We start from the raw sequence: 25255 nt of genomic DNA on the forward strand, positions 1-25255 counted from the left end.
TCTTTGCAGGACCTCTCAAGCGCCATCAGGTTGGATGGGGAGTGTCGGTGCACAGCCATTTTCAGATCTCTTCAGAGATGTTCAATCTGGTTCAAGTCTGGGCTCTGGCTGGGCCACTCAAGGACATTCACAGCGTTGTCCTGAAGCCACTCCTTTGTTATCTTGGCTGTGTTCTTAGGGTCGTTGTCCTGTTGGAAGATAAACCTTCGCCCCAGTCTGAGGTCCAGAGCACTCTGGAGCAGGTTTTCATCAAGGATGTCTCTGTACATTGCTGCATTCATCTTTCCCTCCATCCTGACTAGTCTCCCAGTTCCTGCTGCTGAAAAACATCCCCACAGCATGATGCTGCCACCACCATGCTTCACTGTAGGGATGGTATTGGTCAGGTGATGAGCAGTCCCTGGTTTCCTCCAGACATGACGCTTGGCATTCAGGCCAAAGAGTTCAATCTTTGTTTCATCAGATCAGAGAATTTTGTTTCTCATGGTCTGAGAGTCCTTCAGGTGCCTTTTGTCAAACTCCAGGCGGGCTGTCATGTGCCTTTTACTGAGGAGTGGCTTCCGTCTGGTCACTCTACCATACAGGCCTGCTTGGTGGAGTGCTGCAGAGATGGTTGTCCTTCTGGAAGGTTCTCCTCTCTTCACAGAACAACGCTGGAGCTCTGTCAGAGTGACCATCGGGTTCTTGGTCACCTCCCTGACTAAGGCCCTTCTCCCCCGATCGCTCAGTTTGGCCGGGCGGCCGACTCGAGGAAGAGTCCTGGTGGTTTCAAACTTCTTCCATTTATGGATGATGGAGGCCACTGTGCTCATTGGGACCTTCAATGCTGCAGAAATTTTTCTGTACCCTTCCCCCGATCTGTGCCTCGATACAATCCTGTCTCTGAGGTATACAGACAATTCCTTGGACTTCATGGCTTGGTTTGTGCTCTGACATGCACTGTCAACTGTGGGACCTTATATAGACGGTGTGTGTCTTTCCAAATCATGTCCAATCAACTGAATTTACCACAGGTGGACTCCAACCAAGTTGTAGAAACATGTCAAGGATGATCAGTGGAAACAGGATGCACCTGAGCTCAATTTTGAGTGTCATGGCAAAGGCTGTGAATACATATGTACATGTGATTTTTTTTGTTTTTTTATTTTAAATAGATTTGCAAAAATAAAATAAAAAACTTGTTTCACATTATCATTATGGGGTATTGTGTGTACAGTTTTGAGGAAAAAACAAATAATTTAACCCATTTTGGAATAAGGCTGTAACATAACAAAATGTGGAAAAAGTGAATACTGTGAACACTTTCCGGATGGACTGTTTACACTGACTTTCTTTGAGAGACCAAAAGTCTGTATGGAACCTTTTAGTTCATTAAAGTATAAGGCTTACGTAAATGCAGTGGGCATGTACCTCTGGATTGATTTATATACGATACACAAACTTTACGTCATTAACTAACAATAGTTTATTTAGGAATGACCTGTTTCACCAGGTTTCAATGCGGGGTAGAGTAATAGTCTGGGGAACACCAGAGTCATTAGGATTCATTGTCTGGGCACTAGTTACTGTATATCTCTACCGAATTCCATGATAATACATCCAACAATTCTTGAGTCTGGACCAAAGTAGTGGTCTGAGTAACCATGGCTAAAAACAAAGTGACACTCCATTAAGTGAACACAATCCTATCTGTGGTGTCCCCCGCACAGACAAGCAGATTTTGAAAAAATTGAAAACAATGTCCCAGTGTCAACAGTGTCAATATGTCCCCCGAGTCTGTAATGGACTGTATTCTGGTAATATAGTCCCCCTCAGTAAATAATACTGGCTTTTAAGTGACAGAGGAGGTCTGTTGATCTCTGCCTCTCCCGAATTTAGTTGCTAATATTAAATTAGTTGGAGCAACTTTTCGTATTAATTCACATCCCATACCATAATTTTGAGTCATTACATTGAGTCAATGTAATGCCATCATAGAAAAATTTAGAATTACACAATGCAATTTTTATCTGTTGCTTTTCTAAAACAAATTGCTGTGAATATTCAGTTGATAAACATGTGTATGTTGTTGATTTCAGTTGTGCAAATGCAATCTTCTTCATACAGTCTGTTTTTTTTGCCAGGTTTTGTTATCATGCTTCCGTGGTATGTATTGCATACATTGAATGGTACTAGCTGATAGTATATGCTTGGCATTTGACAGTGTAATAAATATTTTTGCAGAAGGAAGCATGGATGTAACAAACAACAACGCAACCTATTGGTTCATGCTTCTCAGCATTTTATTCCCTTAATTTGATAGGGTATCTTGGGAATTGCTTTGTATTAGGACTGTTTCAAAGATTTGTAAGGAGATTGTTTGATGATATTAATGATGCGGTTCCCCTATAATGTGCCTTAGTACTCTTTCATCGACACCACACTACAGAAGCTGGGAAGTGTTTTTCAAAGGATATACAGTACTCCCTCTTTACTGTTTTAGAATTTAGAAGGGAAGGTTTATAAATGCAGGAAATTAGGGAAGGCAAAACCAGTGTTTTGCAATAAAATGTAACTTAATAAAAGCAGTAACAGTTACCTAGTTACTTAAGTACTCTTTTCTTTTGAGTAGTACACTTGTTTCCCATCTGACAATATACAGTAAAAGCACTTTACGGGGCAGCTTGTCTTTGGGGGTTCCATGCCGCTGAAACTTTAGGGGGTACTGAGTTATCCAGTTGGAGGATGGTGACATACACAGAACATTTTTCTCTGCCATTACCACTGCTGAGAGAGAAATTGGACACGCGTTGCTTTCCTTTTTTGTAAGACATGCATAGCCAAGCTATGTACAAACAGTAAATTGTCTCAAAAAAGTCAGTATCTTTTTTTAATTTTTTCAAGCAATAAAAATAATCTCCCAAGCCGACCATTCATTTAGACATTTAAATCATAAATGTTTTTCTAAAATAGTTGGGGTTAAGATGTGCCATTCGAGAGAAACCATCATATTTCCCCATGCAACGTGGTGAGAGAAAAGGTTCCAACATAAAAGCAAAAGCATTAATGTGGTAATGGGTCACTTCATTCTTTGACAACCATTATGAACCATAAAAAATAAAGGCAAGGTCAACAAACCAAAGCAACATCCTAGCAACCACCAAACTCTATTTTTTTGTGGCGTGCCAGGACGGTTTTGGATTGTAACGTTCCTGGGACATATTCACATGTTGGGTAATTCAGTAGTTATTTCTGTTGAGCAAGGACCCAGTTGCTTGACACTCAGTCAGTGATAAGCTACCTCTGAGCAACAACATTTTAGCACACAACTGCTGTGTGTTCAGAGGTTTTTGGTCACAGTAATTAGATTAGCCCTATTTTAACCCGACGTGGGTGGACAGAGCAATTGGTTGTTTGCAGTGGGTCATTGTGCTATGTTCCAGTACCCTTCACCACTCGAACTTTAGAGTCCAACAAAAATGTAATGCACCTCTGTCCCGTAATTCCCACTTGAGGCCACAGAGGCCAATGTTGCTGCTATTCAGCAAAATTACAGAACATTGTTTTGTTTTAATGTCGATGTGCAGATGTTAGAGGTCTAGGTCGGTACATTGCATTATAAAAGTGTGTGGTAGTTAAGCCTTTCTGTTATGTAGACATTTGAAACATTCCTGGGTTCGAAGGACTACATTAAAGACTACATTAAACTTGAAATCTTACAATATCAGTTGGAGACAGGAGCAAAAGATGACATTCAAAGCCTGCAAAAAAACACCAGGAACAACATGCAATATGTACATCTAATTATGTCAGACACAACACCTCTTCAAGCTACAGTGAATCTCAGCTGTCTTATACTCAATGTCAAACAACAGAATAAATACGTCCATATTAGTGGTATCATACCTGCATGAAAGTCGACACCCACAGCAAACAGGGTTCCTGTGATAGGCATGAGAGCTTCGCTGTTGTCATTTGGGTCAAGAGCGATTCCTCTGATCCCCTCGTGAATGGAATATATCAGAAATGAGTCAACACCTATAGAATAACAGAAGTACCTATTAAACCAGGAATACAGGTATTATAGCGTAGCTAATTATAAGTTCCCTTGCATTAGCATGTGTAGACTATTTACTTAAGCATAGATTCATAACCTCACATTGAATGTAATGAAAGGCTCAAGGGAAAATGGGAATCTTACCCTCACAAGACATGCGATCACTCCGCAAGTTGTAGCCAACAGTGCAGGAACAGCTGCGGGTGTTCTCTGAAGTCGGGAAACAGAGCTGTGAGCATCCTCCATTGTTTACCTGGCACGGGTTTCTTCCTGAATGTTAAGCACAATCAGCAAGAGGCAAATAGCAAGTTACCAAACGTTGGTCATGTGCAACCTTTTATGTCTATATCTGAAGGTTTGTGTGACGATATGTGTGAGTGTTTTTACCTTTCTGACCCTCCCTGTCGTACACCTTCATATGAACCAACCCGCTCGTCTTGTTTCTCAGAACCACAAGGTTACGTCCGTCTCTCTTGGTGACCGTTCCCAGCTGTGCAGACTCGTCATCTGCCCACCAGAGTTTGCCACCTGTAAAAACCAACGTAATTTTCGAAAAGACCTTACTTCAGTAAAACTGCAGTGAAAAAGAAAATTGCGCTGTACACTGTGGTAACACTGCTACAATCAGTCTTCTTAACTGAGAAATGTATGGAATTCACATGATAATGTGAACATGTCTTTCAAAACATCCAGCAAGCACAATCAAATACCCCCCTTATTACCCATTCCACGTGCAAATGGTGATTCTTATGCCACAAAGCCCCTTAATAACTGAGGCATTCTCTGAGCTGATTTGAGATTAAAGAGTGGGATACCCTGTTCCCGGCTCTGCCCACTTGCTTCTGATGATGTGCGCATCTCGCAGCCTTGAATCATACTTTGATTGGAAAGGTTTTCATTTCACCAAATAAATTTCCATGAACTTAAACAATTTGAGGGCGTTTCCATTATGAAATGAAATAAGCACAGCTGTGATTTTCAACTCCATGCCTGCCATTAGATGCCCCGTTGCATCTGAGAACATGTACTGTAGTTGTTTGTGTGTCATGATGTTTCACCTTCTACCCTTTTGAGGAGTGGCTGGCCTGTCTGGCTCTGTGTGACAGTGAACAGCCCTCCAGGCTCGGTGGCGCTGTCATTGTGCGCATAAATGATGAGTGTGTCTTTGTAAACAGGCCCATGCACAATAGGCTCATGACCCCAGCACACCAAGCCCATCGCCACCACAGTATCCTCTAAATGCCACCTTTTTTCCTCAGCAGGAATCAGTGATGCATGGTCCAGGCACTTTGTCACAGACTCTGCAGACATGACAGGAACTCAACATTTTTAAAATCCCACTGAAGTACAAAGTGGAGATGAGTGAGGTGGCTTCTCTCCTTACACAATAAACATTATAAATGAGGTGCAGATGGACATGAATTTAGTCTGTTTTGAAAGGTCCAAAACTGTAAATATAGACTATTACTCTGAGAAGATATGGTCTAAACCTGTAACGTGTGACTTTTAAATATAAATGAAATATTCAAGATTTAGCCAAATGAGTTCACAAAATACAGGTTAAAGCCAATCACTACCAGATAAATCTCCGTATCTCACAGCACATGGAGTTTTGAAATCGGGTGTCTGGTAAGACATTCCCACACAGGCCAGATGAATCCGTGCTGGGCATGCTCTCTGGGCAGAGCATGCATACCCGAGACTGAACGCGACTAAGCTGGCTAACTTTTGTTTAACCTATGTTTTGCTAACATAAGAGGGAATACAATATTTCAAATGTGCAGCTCTTCTAGACTTTACAAATGTCATGGGACCCAATTGATTAAATTCCTTTATAGTAAAGGATCTTAACAATAATACAAAAAAAATAATAATAATAATAGTGCTTTTGAAGTCAGGCTAAGTCTTTTTTTTCTTTTAATAGAGTGCATTTAAAAAATTAAAAAATAATAAGAACCAAACAACAAAATAAAATAATAAAACAACATAAAAACAGATTGACATATGAAATGTAAAAAATCTGAAGTTTCAAGTTTTATATTTAAAAACCCTTTTTCAAAGTTTAGGAGCTACAGTGGTCTAGAGCAATAACCTTTGTATTGTCACCTTAGAGTGGAGACACCCACAGGAGAGGCACAGAAACTCTCCGCAGAGGAAACCCTCCGCTCAGCAGCAGCAACAACAATTCATTAAATGTCTGCATCTTTTAATTCAATGTTATTTACAAGTAAATTTCTTTTCATGTTTTGAGCTAATTCAACCAACCTGAGCCCTGATCCTGCACACATCCTGGGGCAGTGCAATATCCTCTCCAATTATATTAGCAACCAAAACTTACAGTAAATGCTGAAAACATAATGCTGTTAAGACTATGTTGTAAAGAAATTTAGCAACATAATTTTAGTTTCAAAAAGAAATTGCACGTGTCCTTCAGATTTTACACCATTTGTCACTAGAAGGTTAGACACTATTTTGTTCCATTACCCTTTTTGATTTATAAAAAAATAAAAAACAATTCCCACTTGTCTTAATAGCTTTAGGCTGACTGCCAACCTTAAAGGGAATGTAAAACTCATTTCCACAAATCAGACAAATTCCCATGAGTAAGAATGACAGTCTATATGCAATTTACAAAACATTACACCCTGGAGGACATGCTAGCTGAGATTAGCTTTGCACCCTGTGTTAATTTGATGCCGTGGGGACCACTGGCTTGGTGTGATTGCTCGCTTGTGGCACATCATATTCAATTTCCACCTCAACTGCTAGTTTGAACCTCAAGCAAGTCCAGCCTGATGGATCACCCACATCTTCAAAATAGAAGCCCTCACTTTTCCCAAAAGCCAATCCAATTATTACAAAGCCCAAGGACCCGAGTGGCTCGACCTTGTGTCACTAACAGTGCCATCATTATTCCTACAACCAGCATGGAAACACACAACATGAGAAGGCAAAGAGGAAAACAAGCACCCCATCAAGAAACAACTTGTTTGATTCCTCTCTGAGAAGAGCATTCCACTGATTATCACAGCACCTTTACAAAACCTTTTCTAGTGGTTTGTGTCTTGTTGTGTTACCTCCAGCTCCACCCCCTGCTATGAGGGAGTTACCGATCCATCATGTGTAAACAAGCTTTCCTTGTTTACACATGATTGTCTCTTGGAGTAACCTTCACCACACAAACATGACTAACGGATCAATTAGGCTTTCCCAGACCAGAGGAGAGAACACAATCATTGTTAGATTTATGCTCATTAATGTTGATTGGTTACAACAACACAGGGGACACAAAAGCCCTTCATTAGCCACACTCATCTGACTATATCAACATTTTGTTTCCTTGCCAAAGCATATCGCACATGCTTTTATTTGTAAATGCATGTTGTAATCCTAATGCTAGTTATAATGCGTATTTGTTCATAATCTATGTTGTATAGTATTTGATAGTTGTATAAGTTAGTTTAAACAATAAGTATCAACAGAATGCTGTATCATGCAGCAAAAACATCTCGTGAAGACAACCTACTAGCCCTGGGTCGACTGTCATGTAATACCACGTTGTACCATAAGAGGTGATAGTGAGTCAAGGCAGTATTCAGTCTGCCCTCAGTTGAACATTAGAGGAGGAGGAAGTATTGCTGCCCAGACGGAGTACTCTAACCTCTTTTCAATCATGTTGAAGGTACTGCCCTCGGTTCAGCCAATTAGCAACTGCTAATCAATGAATGGAAGCTTAAACGCAGCAATGGCTGAAGCTCTTGGCAAGACACCCTTATTACCACCACCACTCCCTTATTGACAAAAAGCCACATTCAGCAGCAAAGAAAAAGTGATAGAAACAGAAGCACAACAAGTTAAAAAAGTTTTTCACTGCTGCAGACATCTCTTGGTGAGTACTGGAAAGAACTATAATGCTACCCAACGTTTCTTCTCGACTGATGAGTAAACAGCTATTAATGGTAATTGCCATCCTTAGGTAGTTAGTTTGCTAGCTAATAGAGCACTGGCAATGTGTTATTGATTTGGCACTAACATTGAAACATTACAATTAGTAATATGTCACCTTGCCAGCTATAAAAACAAAATAATTCCAAACGTACACTAAGAAAATGCTCTTTACCTTACCAGATCATTGACTTTGCCCTAGCACAGATTGACTGTAAACAGTAAACTTTACACTATATTGAGTGAGTGATAAGTCTATTAGAGTGGCAGGGATGGTCTTTTCCTATGATAGAGACCGGCACTCTGACTTTCCAGTAATATGCAGCTATTTATTTGTTGAGAAAGCAGAGTATAAATTCAACAGACCTTATAAATCACCTTTAATCAGAGATTGCTGAACTAGAAAGACAAAGATGACTAACAGAGAACATTTAGAGAACTTTGTGGGAAACAGAGTAAATGGTGAGCAAATGCACGGAATTGCATCTTACACCATGCGGACGAAACAGAATCTGCAGAGGGGACATTTCTATGTAATGGACAGCTCCCATAGTCTGTGCACTTGCGAACAACAAAAGAAGCTTAGGAGTAGAAAATGGCCTGTCTGGCTGTCCGGCTGTCTATGCCAGCCTCATTTTCAGCCGACCATTAAAGTTTATGTTCAATGGACAATAAAGAAGGAATGCAACTTGATATCAGAGACTGAACGTCTGACACAAAAACAAACAACAAATGAATAACATTAAATTCAAAATGCATGTTATATGTGAACTGTGGTGTTTAGTGAATGAGGCATCTTTAGTCTTGAGACACACTTCATAACATTGCTTTCCATTTCTTTTTTTCTGACAAATATTATCTGGTAAAGATTCCCCTGCCAAGACTATTTAAAAAAGCCAATACTATTGAAGAGGCTGTATGTCAGTAAAATGCAAGTTATTTCACAGAGGTTTTGAAGCTCAAAACAATTTATCCACCATTTTACAGCCGCAACAGAGTAAGCTACGGTGAAATCTATGATGTAAATACAAGTCAACAGTGTTTTAATAATTGCTCTCACTGGCAGAAGTTGTTGACAAGTGTTTGGACTGCATGTTTAAATACTATATCTTCTATATATAGCTATGTTGCTGATGTTAAACCACTGACAAATTTCTCTCTTTTACAAAATGCCAAAATAATGCTGTTCATTCTACCATTCAATTTCATCAACAAAACAAGACGTCATTAATCGTGATTGATGGAGATCCGCATACATAATTTCACTATTTTGCTGTACCTGCTCCTGTGCAGGAATCAAGCCATTAGTCTATGTCGCCTTGAATTCTATCTCCCATTTGTGAAGTGCAATAATGAAGTCTCCAATGTCCATGCCTCCATAGTCCAAAGCCTTCACTGAAAGAAGTGCTGGCTTACAGTAGCAGAATGGCAACAGCTAAGTAAACAGTGGGATTTCCATTTTGCCACTGCTTTCTTATCCTGTAACACTATAATTAATGCTCTCTGCACATGCTGACAGATGCCCACTACACAGGAAACGAAGGCCTGTCAGGATTAATAACATGCTTAAACAACACAGTATCTGCTTGACTACACTCTTTTTATTTTTGGATTTCATTTTCTCCTTAAAAAATACAATTTGGTCTGGACACACGCACACAACCAGCAACTCTCTGCTCAGTATGTTTGCACTCTTCTCATTACCAATTTTGGCAAGCAAAATGCATTCGCATTGCTCACTGGAAGACCCAATTGTCAAGATTGCAACGGTGTGAAAGTGAGACAATTTAAAATTAAAATTTAAGTCTGCTGTAACAATAAATTAATGAAATAAAAGAGAGAAATGAATGAAACATGATCTCTCACCTATCTGAAGTATATGCATATCAAAGGTTGGTCATTTATATGGTAATGTATAATATAGTTTATAGTTGCAACAGTGCCGCCATGTTGGAGTTCTCCCCGGGAAACTAGAGGGTCGCCTCTATGCGCCTGCAGGTTGCAGGGCAGAAGGCTCTGACTGTTGTTTGTGCTTATGAACCGAACAGCAGTTCGGAGTATCCGGCCATCTTGGAGTCGGTGGGGTGGAGCGTTGACCCGGACAGGGGATATCGTTGGGCGGTGGAAAGAGCACTTTGAGGAACTCCTAAACCCAACCAGCATGCCCCCTGGAGACGAGGCAGGGTCACACTCATATCCCTGGTGGAGGTCTCTGAGGTAGTCAAAAAGCTCCTGGAAAGGCGCCGGGGGTGGATAAGATCTGTCCTGAGATACTGAAGGCACTGGACATTGCTGGGCTGTCTTGGCTGACACGCCTCTTCAATGTTGCATGCGGGTCAGGAACAGTGCCCATAGAATGGCAGACCGGGGTGGTTCCCATTTTCAAAAAAAGGGACCGGAGAGTGTGCTCCAACTATCGGGGTATCACACTACTCAGCCTCCCGGGCAAAACGTATGCCACGGTGCTGGAAAGGAGGGTCCGACCACTTGTCATACCTCAGAGTCAAGAGGAGCAGTGCGGATTCCGTCCCGGTCGTGGAACAGTGGACCAGCTCTTTACCCTCGCAAGACTGCTGGAGGGGTCCTAGGAGTTTGCCCATCCAGTCTACATGTGGTTTGTGGACTTGGAGAAGTGTGCTGGAGCTGTTGCAACGGGCCATCCGGTCTCTATACGACTGCAGTAGGAGCTGTATTTGTATTCTCGGCAAAAAGTCAGACATGTTCCCGGTTGGTGTTGGCCTCCGCCACGACTGTCTTTTGTCACGATCCTGTTTGTGACCTTCATGGACAGGATATCTAGGCACAGCCAGGGGGAGGAAAACGTCAGGTTTAGGGGTTTCCGGATCCCCTCTCTGCTGTTTGCAGATGATGTGGTCCTGTTGGCCTATTCAGACCATGACCTCCAGTATTCACTGGGGCGGTTTGCAGTCAAGTGTGAAGCGGCGGGGATGAGAGTTAGCGCCTCCAAATCTGAGGCCATGGTGCTCTGCTGGAAACCGGTGGATTGATCCCTCCAGGTGGGGACGGAGTGCCTGCCCCAAGTGAAGGAGTTTAAGTATCTCGGAGTCTTGTTCACGAGTGAGGGTAGGATGGAGCGGGAGACCGACAGGCGGATCGGATCGGCTGCAGCAGTACAACGGACCGTTTTGGTAAAAAGGGAGCTGAGCCGAAAGGCGGAGCTTTCAGTTTAACGGTCGATCTACGTTCCGACCCTCACCGATGGTCACGAGCTCTCGGTCATGACCGAAAGAACGAGATTGCGGCTACAAGCGGCTGAACTGAGTTTCCTCCGTAGGGTGGCTGTGCTCAGCCTTAGAGATCGGATAAGGAGCTCGACATCAGGACGGAACTCGGAGCTGAGCCGCTACTCCTTTGCGTTGAAAGGAGTCAGCTGAGGTGGTCCGGGCATCTGATCAGGATCCTCCTGGGCGCCTCCCTCTGGAGGTTTTCTGGGCATGCCCAACTGCAAGGAGACCCCGGGGAAGACCCAGAACATGCTGGAGGGATTATATCTCCCAGCTAGCCTGGGAACGCCTCGGGATCCCCCAGGATGAGATGGAAAATGTTGCAGGGGAGAGGGAAGTCTGCGCCAACTTGCTTGGCCTGCTGCCACCGTGACCCGATCCCGGATAAGCAGAAGAAAATGGATGGATGGATGGTTGCAGGAATTAATTTTCTACTGAAGTTAAGGTTCTTAGATCTTCTGGAGGGCATTTGTTTCTTTTTAATCAGACAGTTGGGAGAAAAGAGGAAGACAGAAAACAAGGGGAGAGAGAAGTGGTATGACATGCAATACAGGTCCTCTGCTTGGTCTTTCTCTCTATTCCAATCTCAACACATGCTGATGACGGGCTTTTCTCTCTGCGGTAACTAAATCAGATTCGGCCACAACCCATACACTTTGTTCCAATCCTTCTGCTGCTGACATTTTTAAAATGTTTTATTTTTCTGCTGCTGTCAGCTGTTCACTAAAGTCACTTAAGTCACTAGTCCCTAGTCACTAAAACTGACACTTAGTGACTACAGTCCAGCCCAGAGTACATGAAATGTATGTGTATATGCGAGTACATATTTCATGACCAAGAGGGGTCATTATAAAAAATTAAAAAAAAAACATGTACTGGTTTGGTTGTACACATTGCTCTTGTTTCTTTTTGGCAACAATATTTGACTGGTGTAAAGTTCAATTCAATTTATTTATATAGCCCCAAATCACAACACAGGTTTTTCAAGGCACTTAACACAGGACAGTCCTTACAACAGAACTTTACATCATTATACAGAGCAACCCAACAATTAAAAAATTATCACGTAGACTAGGAGGGAAAAAAGTCCCCTTTAAGGGAGACAAACCTCCAACAGAGGGAAGGAAAAACTCCCTTTTAACAGGAAGAAATCTCCAACAGAACCAGGCTCATAGGTGGGCGGCCATCTGCCTGGACCAGTTGGGGTCGTAAAGTCAGGTGGGGATGGACAATAACCAATTTGTGCTGACGCACGGTGGACTAAATTGGTTCCAATTTGTAGATGATACATAGTTAGGGGGAAAAAAAACAAAAGCTTAAAATAAAGGTTTAAATACGTTGACTTAGATTTCAGGTGAATTCTTAATGAACCTATGAGTTGATGGATGGTGTGACACATTGGATTCAATGCTGATACAAACAATCAACACCTAATGAACATCCTCCACCCTTTTCATTATAAAAGAGGTGAGAAAATCGATCATCAATCATTGCTGTGTAGTGTTTTAATTATCCAATGCTCCTGCTGCTTCACACAAAATGAAGCACAACTGTTGCAAGGGCTGCCTAAATGGCTCCATTCTAGAGCCACTTAACTGGTGAAACACATAATCCCTTCACACTCTCTGAGTAATCCCTAGTGGCAATCTGATGCACTTGTGACAAGCTCCACTCACCCATCACAGCCAGAGCTGTGCCTTTGGCCAACTCTCTCTTTAGAGTCTCCAGCACTTCCAGCCCACTGCCGTCCAGATTGCACCTGTTGATTGTGCCATTGGCTGAGCTTATCCAGTACAGCTTGTTAGCAGTGTAGTCTATTGAGAGACCTGCGAGTGAGACAAGTAAAGAGGGGACACCAAGTTAGCTCTCAGAGTGCTAGGATTTGGTCAGATACAGAGCTTTAATACCATAAAATTAAACCCATCATCAGAAATAGACAAACTATGCAATTCATTGATAATAAGATCATAAAATAGTACATGAGTTGGAATCAAAAGTGCATTTCACATTATACATGCAATATTTTAATGTTAAATGTTAATGGTAATGTTTCATTAGTATTGAAGTATTATCATTGCACATTAAAGTAAACAAAGCAAATTATTCCTTTAAAAGTTCCACTAATTGACAAAAGAAGTTACATGACTATAATGACTATGCTGCAACGAGAAAGTGTAAACACAAAACAAGTTTACTTTTGACAATTCTTAAACATCACTGAAACAGTCCAGTTCAGAAAAACATAACATAAACATTTACATAGTGTAGTTTCTATGCATATAATTGAGTGAGGGCTAATAGAAATGTTCATGCGTTTGCTGGTACATTTGTGGGGGAGCTCTTTAAAAGAACTCCAGCTGGCATGAAAAATGAACAAGAATGAGCCTGACTGCTTTTGAATCCATTTCCTGGCTGACATGATTGTTTTTCATAGAATATCACTGTTAATGGTGGGAGCTGAAAGCAATTTCAATTGTGTACCTCTGGACGACTCACTGTCTCCCACCATGTGTTGGATTTATGTCTGGCAGATTCACAGTCACAATGCGTCATTAATTTACTCTTGTCCCCGGGTCTACCCCATAATCATAAATGAAGCCAGTGAAATACGGTGCACCCTGCTATCTATATTGCTGACAGGCTTAGGAGAATAAAGAAATACATCGAAGGAAATTCTGCTTCATGTAACAAATGGTGAGTGTGACCTTGAGCTGTGTAAAAACAGTTACTACACATCAAGACCAGCTGATTATTTTAGCTATATCAAGCTGTAATTGCTTATTTAAGCATCGATCATGTGAGGAAAGAGTTTACAATAATAGAGTCAAGTATAACAATAGAAATATCAGACTCATGAACATGCAGACAAATATTATAATATGTCGGCAGTGATAATTCATGGGCTTATGAATTATAGTTCATATAATTTCTGTGGGAATAAGTGTTGTGCATGCTAGGCTGGATTGCCATGTAAGACAACATCACACTATCATATCAGCAAGTTACCAAAATGCCAAATCTCGACAAATTACTTTTCTGTTTTCCCAAATATTGACACGTATGAATACTGGTGGCTCCCAAAACTGAGTGACGTGTCAACAATGCGATTCTACACAGATCAGTTTCCTGTCAGTGCATCATAGTGAAGGACATTCACAGTCACTGCACAATGAATCCTCGATACACTGAAAATCACAATCTTGCTAATCACTGTCCTGGTCAGATTTATTAAGCTTTTCTTTTACATTTTGTATTCTCTCATTTCTATATTCTGTTTTTCTATAAAATTAAATTTAAATGTCCAGTAAATGGTTTCTTATTTTGATTAACTTTACTTTAATCACACAGTACGAATACCAATACTGAAGAACACATGTAACAAAAACTAAATTATAACTCTGGTTTAATGTAATTATTCAAAATGGATTGCACACAATCTTTATTCCACAGATATGTATTGCAGATAAAACTGGTTGCTTTGTTGTGAGCTGAAAAATAAAAAGCTATTTGCATATGTGTCACTACAACCAACAGGTGCATAGACAGCAGCATCTCCATATCCATGCTTTGCAAATAGTTTAAAGAATAATCTGACAGTCAGAGAGAACGACATAACTGTTGGAGCCCGGAAGGTTGGTTGGAGCATTGCTGCAGAGTTGTACAGCTTTTCAAAGGCGACAAAGCCGGTGTACAATAAATGAACCGGAACACAAGACCTCATCATGCAAAGTGGAAGACAACACTTGGCAGATAGACATGGGCTAGACCGGGCTGAAGCAATATGCAGTCCACAGAGAGGCCATTACCATTACAAAGCAATTGAAGAGCAGCAATTTTGGATAAGACATTGTACGATGGAGGATCCTTTTACTCTATACCTGCAGACTAAAGTCTTGATGAGAACATATTGTAACACAATAAACCCGGATCAATGTTTAATGTTGTTTCCAAAATGGATGAATATGCTCTACGTGACAATTCTGTCAGGTTGGCCGACATCAGCAGAATTATAATCAGCAAAACTGGACCTTTTCTTCTTTAAATGATTTGGACGTGGTTTCTTTGAGAAAGAAATAGTCAAGGACTCAAGTCTACACAACAGACATGTTTTTTTCCAGTTTAACCTTTTTCTAGAGTTTGTCTAGGGTTCAACAGAACTTCAGCTTGGATTGATGTAACAAGACTTTGACATTTCCTGGGGTCAACAGACACTTTGACACCTGTACCCAAAAAGTCTGGTGACTCTCTTTGACGTTGCCTGTTGAGATAACATCACAGCCGAGGAGGTGAGTGTTCTTTCTTGTTGATAATGTTCATACAGATTAAATGTCAACAGGCACAAACATAACATCTGCTTCACTTTGTAAGAGTCACTGATTGTACACACATGAAAATAAGATGATTAAAAATGAATTAAGATAAACCGAGATTATTATAACTTTGATGTTAAAGCTTAAATGCATTATCTTTGTCAAATCAATGTTCGATTAGGGGAATTACTTCAAATGAATCTGGAATGAAGTGAACACAGATGCAAAGTGATGCAAAGCAGCATAGCTGTCGATGCTGGACGATTTTATTGAATTAAACTATCATTAATTGCATCCATAGCCAAACAATGCTCAAAATATTCTGACTTCTCTTTGTGGTGCGAAGAACACATTCTCCCAGATACCAGTAGCCCCATCGTTAGTCAAATTAAGTGCACCAGAGTTTTGGGGAAAAATCATGAGAATGCCTTAATCAGGTTATTTATATTCAGACCAAATCAGGAACAGCTAAATAGGAGGTGTAGTTGACTAGGCAATCAAAAGCTCCCATACTGACCTACAGGATCTTTCTGGTTCTGATGGAGGACCTTGCTGTTACTCCCGTCCATGTTGGCCATGTTGATGGTGTTGCCATCTGTCCAAAATATTTTCCTGTGTGAAAAGTGTGTGATAAGGTGTGAAGAGAATAGGCAGTATTTCCAATTAGACACAAGATATCATGAGGTTCACAACATAATCAATGAATGTTATGTTCTTTTATAATTGGAACGACAAATCCAATGTGAGCCAATAGATTTTGTTCCATCGACAACCTTGTCAAAAGCTGAGCAAACATTTCACGCTTGTATAACATAGTTCAAATTCAAAAGGGCTCTGATATCTCTTTTGTACTGGGGAGTTTTTCTAATACTATGCACTGAAGGTGAAGTATTCATGAAGAGCACAGACTGCTCTAATCTACTTACCCCTTGGCAGGGTGCACTACAAGGCACCTTGGCTTATCAATGCCGTGGATGATGGACGTCTTCAGGGACCCATCAAAGCGAGCCACATTGATTTGTGACTCGTCATTTTCAGAGCTGAGCCAGTATAAGTTCTTAGAAAGCCAGTCTAAAGCCAGACCGCGGCAGTTCGCTATATCTGTCAGGAAGTGCATGAAGAAGCTGTCACGCCTGGGTGCTTTACAAAACTACAACATAAATAGCTTGCAGGTACATATGCTACAGTGCATCCAACATAAGCAACATAGAGATTGATGTGTACTTCTACCCACATTAGTTGCATTATAATGATAATATCAGGTATTATGTACAATAATTTCCATACAATTAATGGTAATAACTCAATGACTAAAATAAAAAAAGGGAAGATTGCCTATAATACAGTACTGCATTAAAACTTTTCTAAGACGGCTTCTGTATGTCTGTTATGTACCCACCTGAAGAAATGATGGTCTCTAACTGGGTGCCGTTGATGAACGCCCGTTTGATGGTTTGAGTTTTGATATCGGCCCAGTAGATCCTCTCCTCCTGAGCATCATAGTCCACCACGGTGACATCATCAATGTCTGGCACCGTAAGTGCCGTCATGACGTTCATGTAAGGATTGTCGATGTCCACTCCGCGGATTTCAGACCGCCGCACATACAGGAGGAACCTTTTCAACGCTGGTGAGATAATTAAGTAATCAATCATTTGAGATTTGAGACTTTTCCTTTTCTTTTTTTGTCAGATCCAGGTGAAGGTGTGATAATAACAGCCAGATGTAAATGTTGGTGTCAATCAAAAGGGAAGCCAGTCACTTGGACAAGAAAAGACCTCGCCTGTTGTTTACATAGTAGCCTATATTTTCAGTCTAATGAGAGAAGTCGTGAGCATGAAAAATGAGGAAGATATTCTCGCTCACCAAAGCAGGATTGTTTGTTGGTCGAAAGCTTCATGAGGTGTGGACAGTTGCAGGACGCAGTGCGGTTGTAATTGATGAGACACAGATGTGAACAGGGACCATGTCCATCATTCTCTTCACATGGGTTAGAGGCTGATGGGAAGGGAGGAAGGGGAAAGAAAAAAGGGGGCATTTCAGAATGCGAAGATATGGGCCGGGATAAATGCTGGAAGTGAACCGAACTAACAGCCTTTACAACATGACATTTATAGGCCTGTCTGAGTGTGCCACAACAAGGAAAAGATGAAGAAACCATAGCTGAAAACAACAGTGATTACAGTGTTGTTCTTGTAGTATAATAGCAACAAACAAGAGACAAAGCCTGAAAGCGTGGCGGTTCTGAAAAGAAATGTGAAAACTTTGACATTAATTTGTAGCAAAGGTCACTGGCTGTTTGTGAGAAAAACGGAACAAAAATCTGTGTAATCTTTTAGGATGTCTCTTTTTAAACACAAGAAGAAATGTTGGGTTTGGACCACTTATGCTAAGTTAGATTGATTTTCACGTTTTCTGCCCATGCCGGGTTTTCAGGTTGTTCTTTTGTTAACATTTTTCCAAGGAGGTTAAGGGATGTCTAAATAATTACAAATAATAAAGGATATTATTTATTAGAAATTAAACCATACTTCTCTTGTATTAAGGGTGCAATTATCTTACTACTCCTACTACTGTAGGGTAGCAGGAGACCCAAGTTAAGACGTTAAGTTGCTGACATTTGCTACTATAATTGCACAGCAAACTGAACTGAGCAGTACCATTACAGAAGCCACGCTCTCAAAGGGTTAGGTTGTATTTCTGTTTCTCACTATTTCTGACTGTATTTTACTTTGAATAAATCCTCAGCCAGAATAAAGACAGTTACCCACAGTTCAATAATGTCCCATCATGCTGCAGTCACATTTCATGCATCAAACACAACCATTTCTCTATCTAGTCACGATGATTCATGTCAAACAAGCTCATTCAAAGTTCATTTCCCGGCCTCCTTTAGGAACACATTCGAGCACCCCATTGCATCACAAATGTGTCTCATTTAAGATAAAAAATGCAACTCTGTCTCTGCGAGCTGGAAACAACACCCAGCTGACTCAGTATGCTAATGGAGAGGCAGCTGAACGGCGCTGCATTCACCTGAATCATGCTCTTGAGGGGTGACAGGCAGCAACAACAGAGCCAGGATGTTTGTTCGCTCTAAACTGTCAGATTTATTTGCAGTAAATAAATACGAAAATGAGCCCACTGTCGTGGAAAGGCGGTTCAACTTCTACTACTATATTTTCAATCCAATGGTTCTAAATGGTATAACTATTAAGGTTTATGTAAAGAGCTTCACATATTAAAAAAAAATAAAAATGATTAAGGTAAAAAAGATCCAACTGGATTGTCATCAGCCCCACCCTTTTTTTTTTTTACCACTCATTCACTTAAGCAAACATAATAAACATGAGGTACTAGTGCTACTAAGACTGAAAACTTTACAGTACCAATAAGCGTAGAAAAATACACACCTACTTTATACTAGACAGTGGGTTATATTAAAAAAAAAAATGCCACCAACATATTGGCGGAACCATTACTCACAATGGCAGTCGAATGAATTTGGCTGAAATTACTGTAAATTCCCCACTGTGCTCCAAGAATGCATCAATATTCTAATTATTCTATCATTTTATTGGTTGACAAATCTGAAAGTGGCACTTTCTCGACGATCTGCTGTTTATAATGGCGCAATAAAAAAAAAAAAAAATTTGTGTTGCTCTGTCTGTAATCAACCAATTATATGATACAACTGCCAAGCCTTAGGCCAGATAATCATCTTCTCAATTTGCAAACTTGTTACCCATTCTTATTTTAAGTCTTGTCTTTTCTTTCAAATGACAGGTAATGTGGTTCTGCCTCAAGTGGAGGTCTACTGTGGCACCTGTTAAATAGCTCCTGAGAGGAGCAGAGTCTTGGTGTTCAGCTCTCCCCATCTTCATCGCATGCCTCCCTTTCTTTTTCTCTCTGGTCTGTATTATCAGGGTCTCGTGGAGCGTCACATCTCTAGGCATTGGTTTTGGCTGGAATAATAGTCAACTTGTGCCAGTTGAGCTCTTTAGGATTAGGCACGCTTACTGTCATCTTTGGAAAAGCAGTCCCATTTGCTCACATTTATCTATGGTGAACACTTATGAGGATGCAGATACAAGAAGGAAACAAGCAAATTAATTTGTGACACATTGGCAAAGTAGAGGAATCGCTGAACAGATGTAAACCCGATTACCGATGTAATAATGCCCATTTAAGAATGGTGGCTCGCATATGGAGAAAGCTCAGGGGGTTAAGTTGAAACCTGGCAATGCAAAGCAATTGTGAGAAAGACCCGTACATAAATCAGGTGGTCTTGGCACACATTGACAAAATATTCTATAATCCAGTGTTTTCATTTGAGGGATATCTTTAACAAATAAATCCAAAAATAAGTTCAAGCTATTTCTGGAAAATAAAATAATAGAGTCAATTGAAAACTGATTTCACACTATTAATTTCAAGCTTGGCATTATATCTTGAAAGCTGATCTGCATAGCAAATAAAAAAAATTGGCTTACATATGTGGGGCTCCTGTCAGATAGCACATCAGCAGCGTATCTCTTGTGGTCAGAATCTTGGCTCACTTAGCTTCTCACAAAATTGATTAACTATTCCACCAGGATACAGGTACAGATTCAGGAGCGAATATTAATGAAGTTTCAAAACTATTTCATAAATGTTCTGTAATCACAACACGTTATTCACTTTACTAACTGATCTCCTTATTCAATGTGCCACAATTATTCGTTGGCAGATGTGGTTCCCATTCTGCAGCTCTCTTTATCCACATTCAGCGCAAAGAAAAAAAAGGAAAAAAGGAAAAAGCTATAATATAGTGGTGAGCCAATTACAATAATTTGGATGGTGAGAAAAAACACATTCAGAGGTGCCATTAACTCAAGCTAGCTAATTCTCTGCACGAGTAGTTTTTTCATTCAGACACATGCTCGTTGACTGACAGCCCAAATGAAAGCAGAGGTAGAAGCTAAAATTAATTATCCTTAATATTTTTTGCTCCTTTTGCTACATGAGACTGGATTCTGTGTTAAAAGGCAATATATCCTTCGTCAATATAGAGTGATATTATAAGATTATACACAAATTCAATCTGAATTCTTTAGAGTGTAATATGACAGTGGGATCATTTAGCATCTCAAACCCCTTAACCAGCTGTTAGATCTTTTAATGTTACCCTCATGTTTTGTATGTACTCCTGTTACAAAATAATCCCTGCTGTCACAGTAATAGTATGATTTTATATGGTTTGTACACATTGAATGATGAAGTGTTGTTCTCACAACCTCTAAGCCTGCACTGACCACAGCGCTAAAGGAGTTGAATCCCCCTTCTGCAGATATACTGGGAATCAAAACTTTAAAATCATATAAATATATATGCACATATACAAGTTCCAGATAACATGAATTGTTTGTTTTCGGTGAGTGTAAAGCCAGAAATACTTTTCTCACCTTGTGGCTGCCTGCTGGGGTGGAAGATCTGCAAGTCAAAGGGCTGCGCACTTGTCTTCTGGATGACTGTGACATTTTGCCCCGTCCACTTATTGGCTCTTGCTAAAGTGTTTGTTCTCCAGTCCGTCCAGTAGACATTGCCTCCAAAGAGAGACACGGCAAAGGGATGGGACAGGTATTCGTGGCCCCTGAGGATCTCAATGACCCCGCTGCCATCATAGAGTGCAGAGAAAATGGCATCGGAGCTGTTCAAGAGAGACCAACACCGTATTAAAGTTTAAACCACTCTTCAAATACATCGGGAGGAAACAGCAGATGCAGCGAGATCAAAGTGAAATCCAACAATCCACTGATGGAACTTTTAAATTGTTCAAGACACACTTAAAACCAAAGATGGCCATTGTGCTCAGATCTCTAAATATTGCATGTCCTCCATTATTTAATGCCCACTGGGAGAATGGGAAGTTAAACTTTTACTCAGGGAATGGTGAATCCTTTACAGTATTGAATGTCACACATGCGTTGAAAGACATAAAAGGTGTGAAAACTCTCACCGTGCATCTGTCCAAACAATCCTCTTTTCCAGATGATCCAGTGTTAGTCCGTTAGGCCAGGCCCCGATCTCCATATCCTTAAACACAATGTGTCGACCTCCTCCGCTCATCGATGCAGCTTCAATTCGGGGGAACGTGGCATCCCAGTCAGTCCAGAAGAGGATTCTTGGAACAGAAAGGCAGCACTTAGCATTATCATAATTATAATGCTTTGCAAAGGACAAGCAACAATATACTGTAAACAGCGCAATTATTTTTTCCACACACCCACAAAAAAGGGTGTTAGAGCTTATTTCCATCTCAGCCATTTGTACTTGTCTGTCAAAGTGGGCACACAGAGAAACATTGTAATTACATATAATGCTTTTGCAACTATGTGTATTAACACAGACAGTGGCAGGGAAGAGTGTCCGAGGACAGCAGTAGTGATCCAGTGCAACCCTCAACATCTGTGACGGGCCTGGAAATGGGAGGCCATCTGTTTTATTATGACTTTTCACAGCTCAATGAGGCCTGAAAATGAACACCGTCATTGATGTAACCATCGACAGCATCCTGAGTCCTTCGCCAACCCAGCAAATACTGTCTCTGTCCTGCCTCGGTCCACAAAGTCATCTCATAGAACGAAGGAGAAAACGTGTGCTCGAGCTTAAATCACACACTGACGACAACGAAACTGTGTTAGGAAGAAATATCCTTGTCCAGATCAATAGCTGTATTCACTTGATAAGGCCTCCCTGATCAATGACCCACTCCTTTGAGTGGATTCAAGTAATTAGATTAGAATTATTGCCCTGTAATGGAAATGCGCCTTTAGGCACCAAAAGCACCCATTAATCCTGCTCTGCACAGCCATGAAATGTACTGTAGTCATCCTCCCAAATGTGAAAGAGTATAGGGGAGAGTGCATGAGCAGATTACTCATTTCTTAAGAGTGTTAAATTGATTTTTAGAATGTCTGAGTTTTGCTTTAATCTGAAATATTCTGGCCAAAATATACCACAAGTGGCTAGTTCTCAGATGCATTAAGCCAAAGCAAGCACCTAATGTGAAATACTAGCAACACACCAACATCAGAGAGGTATGATTCACTTTTTCGTTTGCTTTGCCCCGTCAGATCTATATCTATATCATCTTGTACTGATGCTGTATTCTGTAGATAGGGAGCGCATACAATCTTCCAGCTATGTTTTTAACATCGCAGTAGTTACTCTGAAAATGACTTAGTCTATAATCTGTGATAAAGGTTGCTCATTTATTTAATTTGGATCTTCAACAAATATGTGTTAAATATATGTATGTCAAACACTGTTTTGTCTTTGAATTATTTTAAATTATGACACAGGTAGGAAGACATTGGTGGGTCAAAGCTGGCGTCACATGTGGAGGATAGATCTCAGTGGCTGGTTATTTTTAGTTACTGATGTAAAACACCTGGGAGACGCCGAGACAATCGCTGTTTGTGAACACATAAAATAAAACCCATTGTAAACTGCCTACATCGAGCAAAGTACAGGGTGGAAGAGGCCTAACAGCCAGAAATCTCTTATCACCAGCCTTATGCTACATGTGTAAAGTACACTCACAAGGGCCAAACAGCAACATTAGACCTATTACACCCAGGGGCAGGCTCTCTTGTCAGGAGGAAGGTCGGTAACATTTTGCCGCATGATAACAGAAATGAGTATCTTGTTTGCCATTACAGAGAACAAGGTGTAATCAGTATATCAAAATAATATAACCTGTTGAAATGCTCACAAAACTATGTGAAAAAGCCTGCGCTTTTCCACAATCTGTCTGCAGTAAATATACCTTTCCTCAAACAAAATAAAAATTACACATTATGTTTTGCTAAATTTAACAAGACAACTTTCACAAGACATCACACACTGTTAAGTAAATGCCTGCAATACACAAAACAAAGACCAGAAACAGCCACATCTTTTTTTTCAAGGCTGAGTGCCGGGCAATGTGCTGGAATAGTAGGCTGATGTAATTGTACCTGAGGGTGCATAAAACATCACGCTCTCCTGCCCAGACCCCAGCCTTCTCCACCCAAGTGCTTTGACCAACTATTGGGATCACAGTGCGGTGATGATAATGGGACATGCAGCCAAGGAAGAGGCGTAGCTGCTAGGCAGCGAACATGGGACTCTGCAAGTGGGTTTTCACTGCCCCACTCAGACGGCCCTAAATTTTTTAAATCTTCCCAGAATCTGTCCTTGCAGCATTTCCAGACTTCCAGCAAATGCTGCTTTTCAACAGCTCTTACCTGCATGATATATTAACACATCTTCGACAATTCCACAAGGAACTCATTAAGAATATATGTGGACATATTTGCATATCTAAAACCAAAGTACACAGCTACAGTACACTTATTCAACTGAAGCCGACCTCTGGGAAAATACAACAACTATGATACTGTATATTAAAAATGAAGCACATACCTCAACTTAATTTTAAATTTTTACTGTATACACATAAACTAAAACTGAACATAACCCCTAAAGATACAGTAAGTTGTTGACATCAGAATCCCAAAATCTTTTTTCCATCACTGTCAGCAACCCCGTTCTCAGAAGAACCTTTCCCAAGATTAAAGCGTGTTCTTGGTTTCAACTAAACTAGGTTAATCTGTGTTCATTGAACCACAATACTGTTAACTGACCACTAAAAATGGACTAACATTGAAATAAAATGACAACAACATACTTCAATCAACCAGGAAATCTTACAGAAATTCAAAGGCCATTCCAACAAGATTTACTGAACATCTATTGCCCAGTAAACTCATTAACATTGAAATTACAGAAAAAACACAAACATAAATAAAACAAATAAAAAAATTAAAAATGAGTCAGCACCTCCCTCACACACATGCATACTAAACATACACACAGCCTTTTTTTTAAATTTATTTATTTTTTATAATGCTTAAGGGCTACAACATATCGTAAGGCTTTTACTTATACTGTCTCAAGAATACCACATAAATGTTCAATGTCATATTGTAAAAATAATTTACTTGTAGATATCAAAAACAACTATGATGTTATAATAAGAACAAAATGGTAGAATGTGATGTTAAATAGAAAATACAATTCCCTTATGTGAGCATTCCCAGCTTCATATAAATATTTTCCTTTTTTTCTTTCTGTCTTGGCAGCTCAGTTTTATTTAAAAAAAAAAAAAAAAAAAAAAAAAAAAAAAAAGGTGGATGGCAAGTTCCACCTTGTCCAAAACAACACGCGTCATCACAGTCTCCCAAATGTGTAGCACCAGTTGTTTCTTAGGAGCCAAAGTTGTTACACCGCTTGTGACGTCAGTGCTGACCACGCAACAGTCTGGTTTACCAAATTAAAAAGTTTGTCATTACACTTGCTTCAACAAAAACAAAGTGAAATCAATTGCACTGCAATACTGTGTTTTCTCTACTGACTTGCTTGCTGACTGTGGGGCAAAAGGAGCTGTTTCAAAGCCACACATCGTTCAACAAACACTATCTCCATACATCTCGGTAAGATAAACAAGAACATAATTTTGAAAATTAGGCCCAGCGGGGTAATGATTCAAAAGAGAACAAAGAATATCTTGGGCTTTTTATTCAAAGGTCTCAGTTGAAGCGTGTTCGAGAAAAAAACATTTCTGAGGAACAAGAGTGAAAGGTAGTAAAGCATGTAAAGCCATAGAGATGGTTGGGGTTGGGGTTGTTAGCTAC

General features: G+C 40.3%; 1 protein-coding gene across 7 annotated transcripts in view; it reads right to left on the reverse strand.

The window, feature by feature from the left end:
- lrp1bb (low density lipoprotein receptor-related protein 1Bb) overlaps positions 1 to 25255 on the reverse strand; it is a 257657-nt gene that overhangs the window by 73071 nt on the left and 159331 nt on the right. For all 7 annotated transcript variants that reach the window (XM_069154744.1, XM_069154740.1, XM_069154738.1 and 4 more), the window contains 10 exons: positions 21535 to 21699; positions 20981 to 21225; positions 17403 to 17534; positions 16936 to 17163; positions 16463 to 16637; positions 16054 to 16148; positions 12903 to 13052; positions 4424 to 4564; positions 4181 to 4306; positions 3886 to 4017 (listed from right to left, as the gene is read on the reverse strand). In XM_069154744.1, coding sequence (XP_069010845.1) covers positions 3886 to 4017; positions 4181 to 4306; positions 4424 to 4564; positions 12903 to 13052; positions 16054 to 16148; positions 16463 to 16637; positions 16936 to 17163; positions 17403 to 17534; positions 20981 to 21225; positions 21535 to 21699 — 1589 coding nt within the window. The remainder of the gene's footprint in view (positions 1 to 3885; positions 4018 to 4180; positions 4307 to 4423; positions 4565 to 12902; positions 13053 to 16053; positions 16149 to 16462; positions 16638 to 16935; positions 17164 to 17402; positions 17535 to 20980; positions 21226 to 21534; positions 21700 to 25255) is intronic.

The sequence above is a fragment of the Embiotoca jacksoni genome, unplaced genomic scaffold, assembly GCF_022577435.1.
Source record: "Embiotoca jacksoni isolate LCO1_2020_lvr unplaced genomic scaffold, fEmbJac1.0.p SCAF_2, whole genome shotgun sequence".
NCBI lineage: Eukaryota > Metazoa > Chordata > Actinopteri > Embiotocidae > Embiotoca > Embiotoca jacksoni.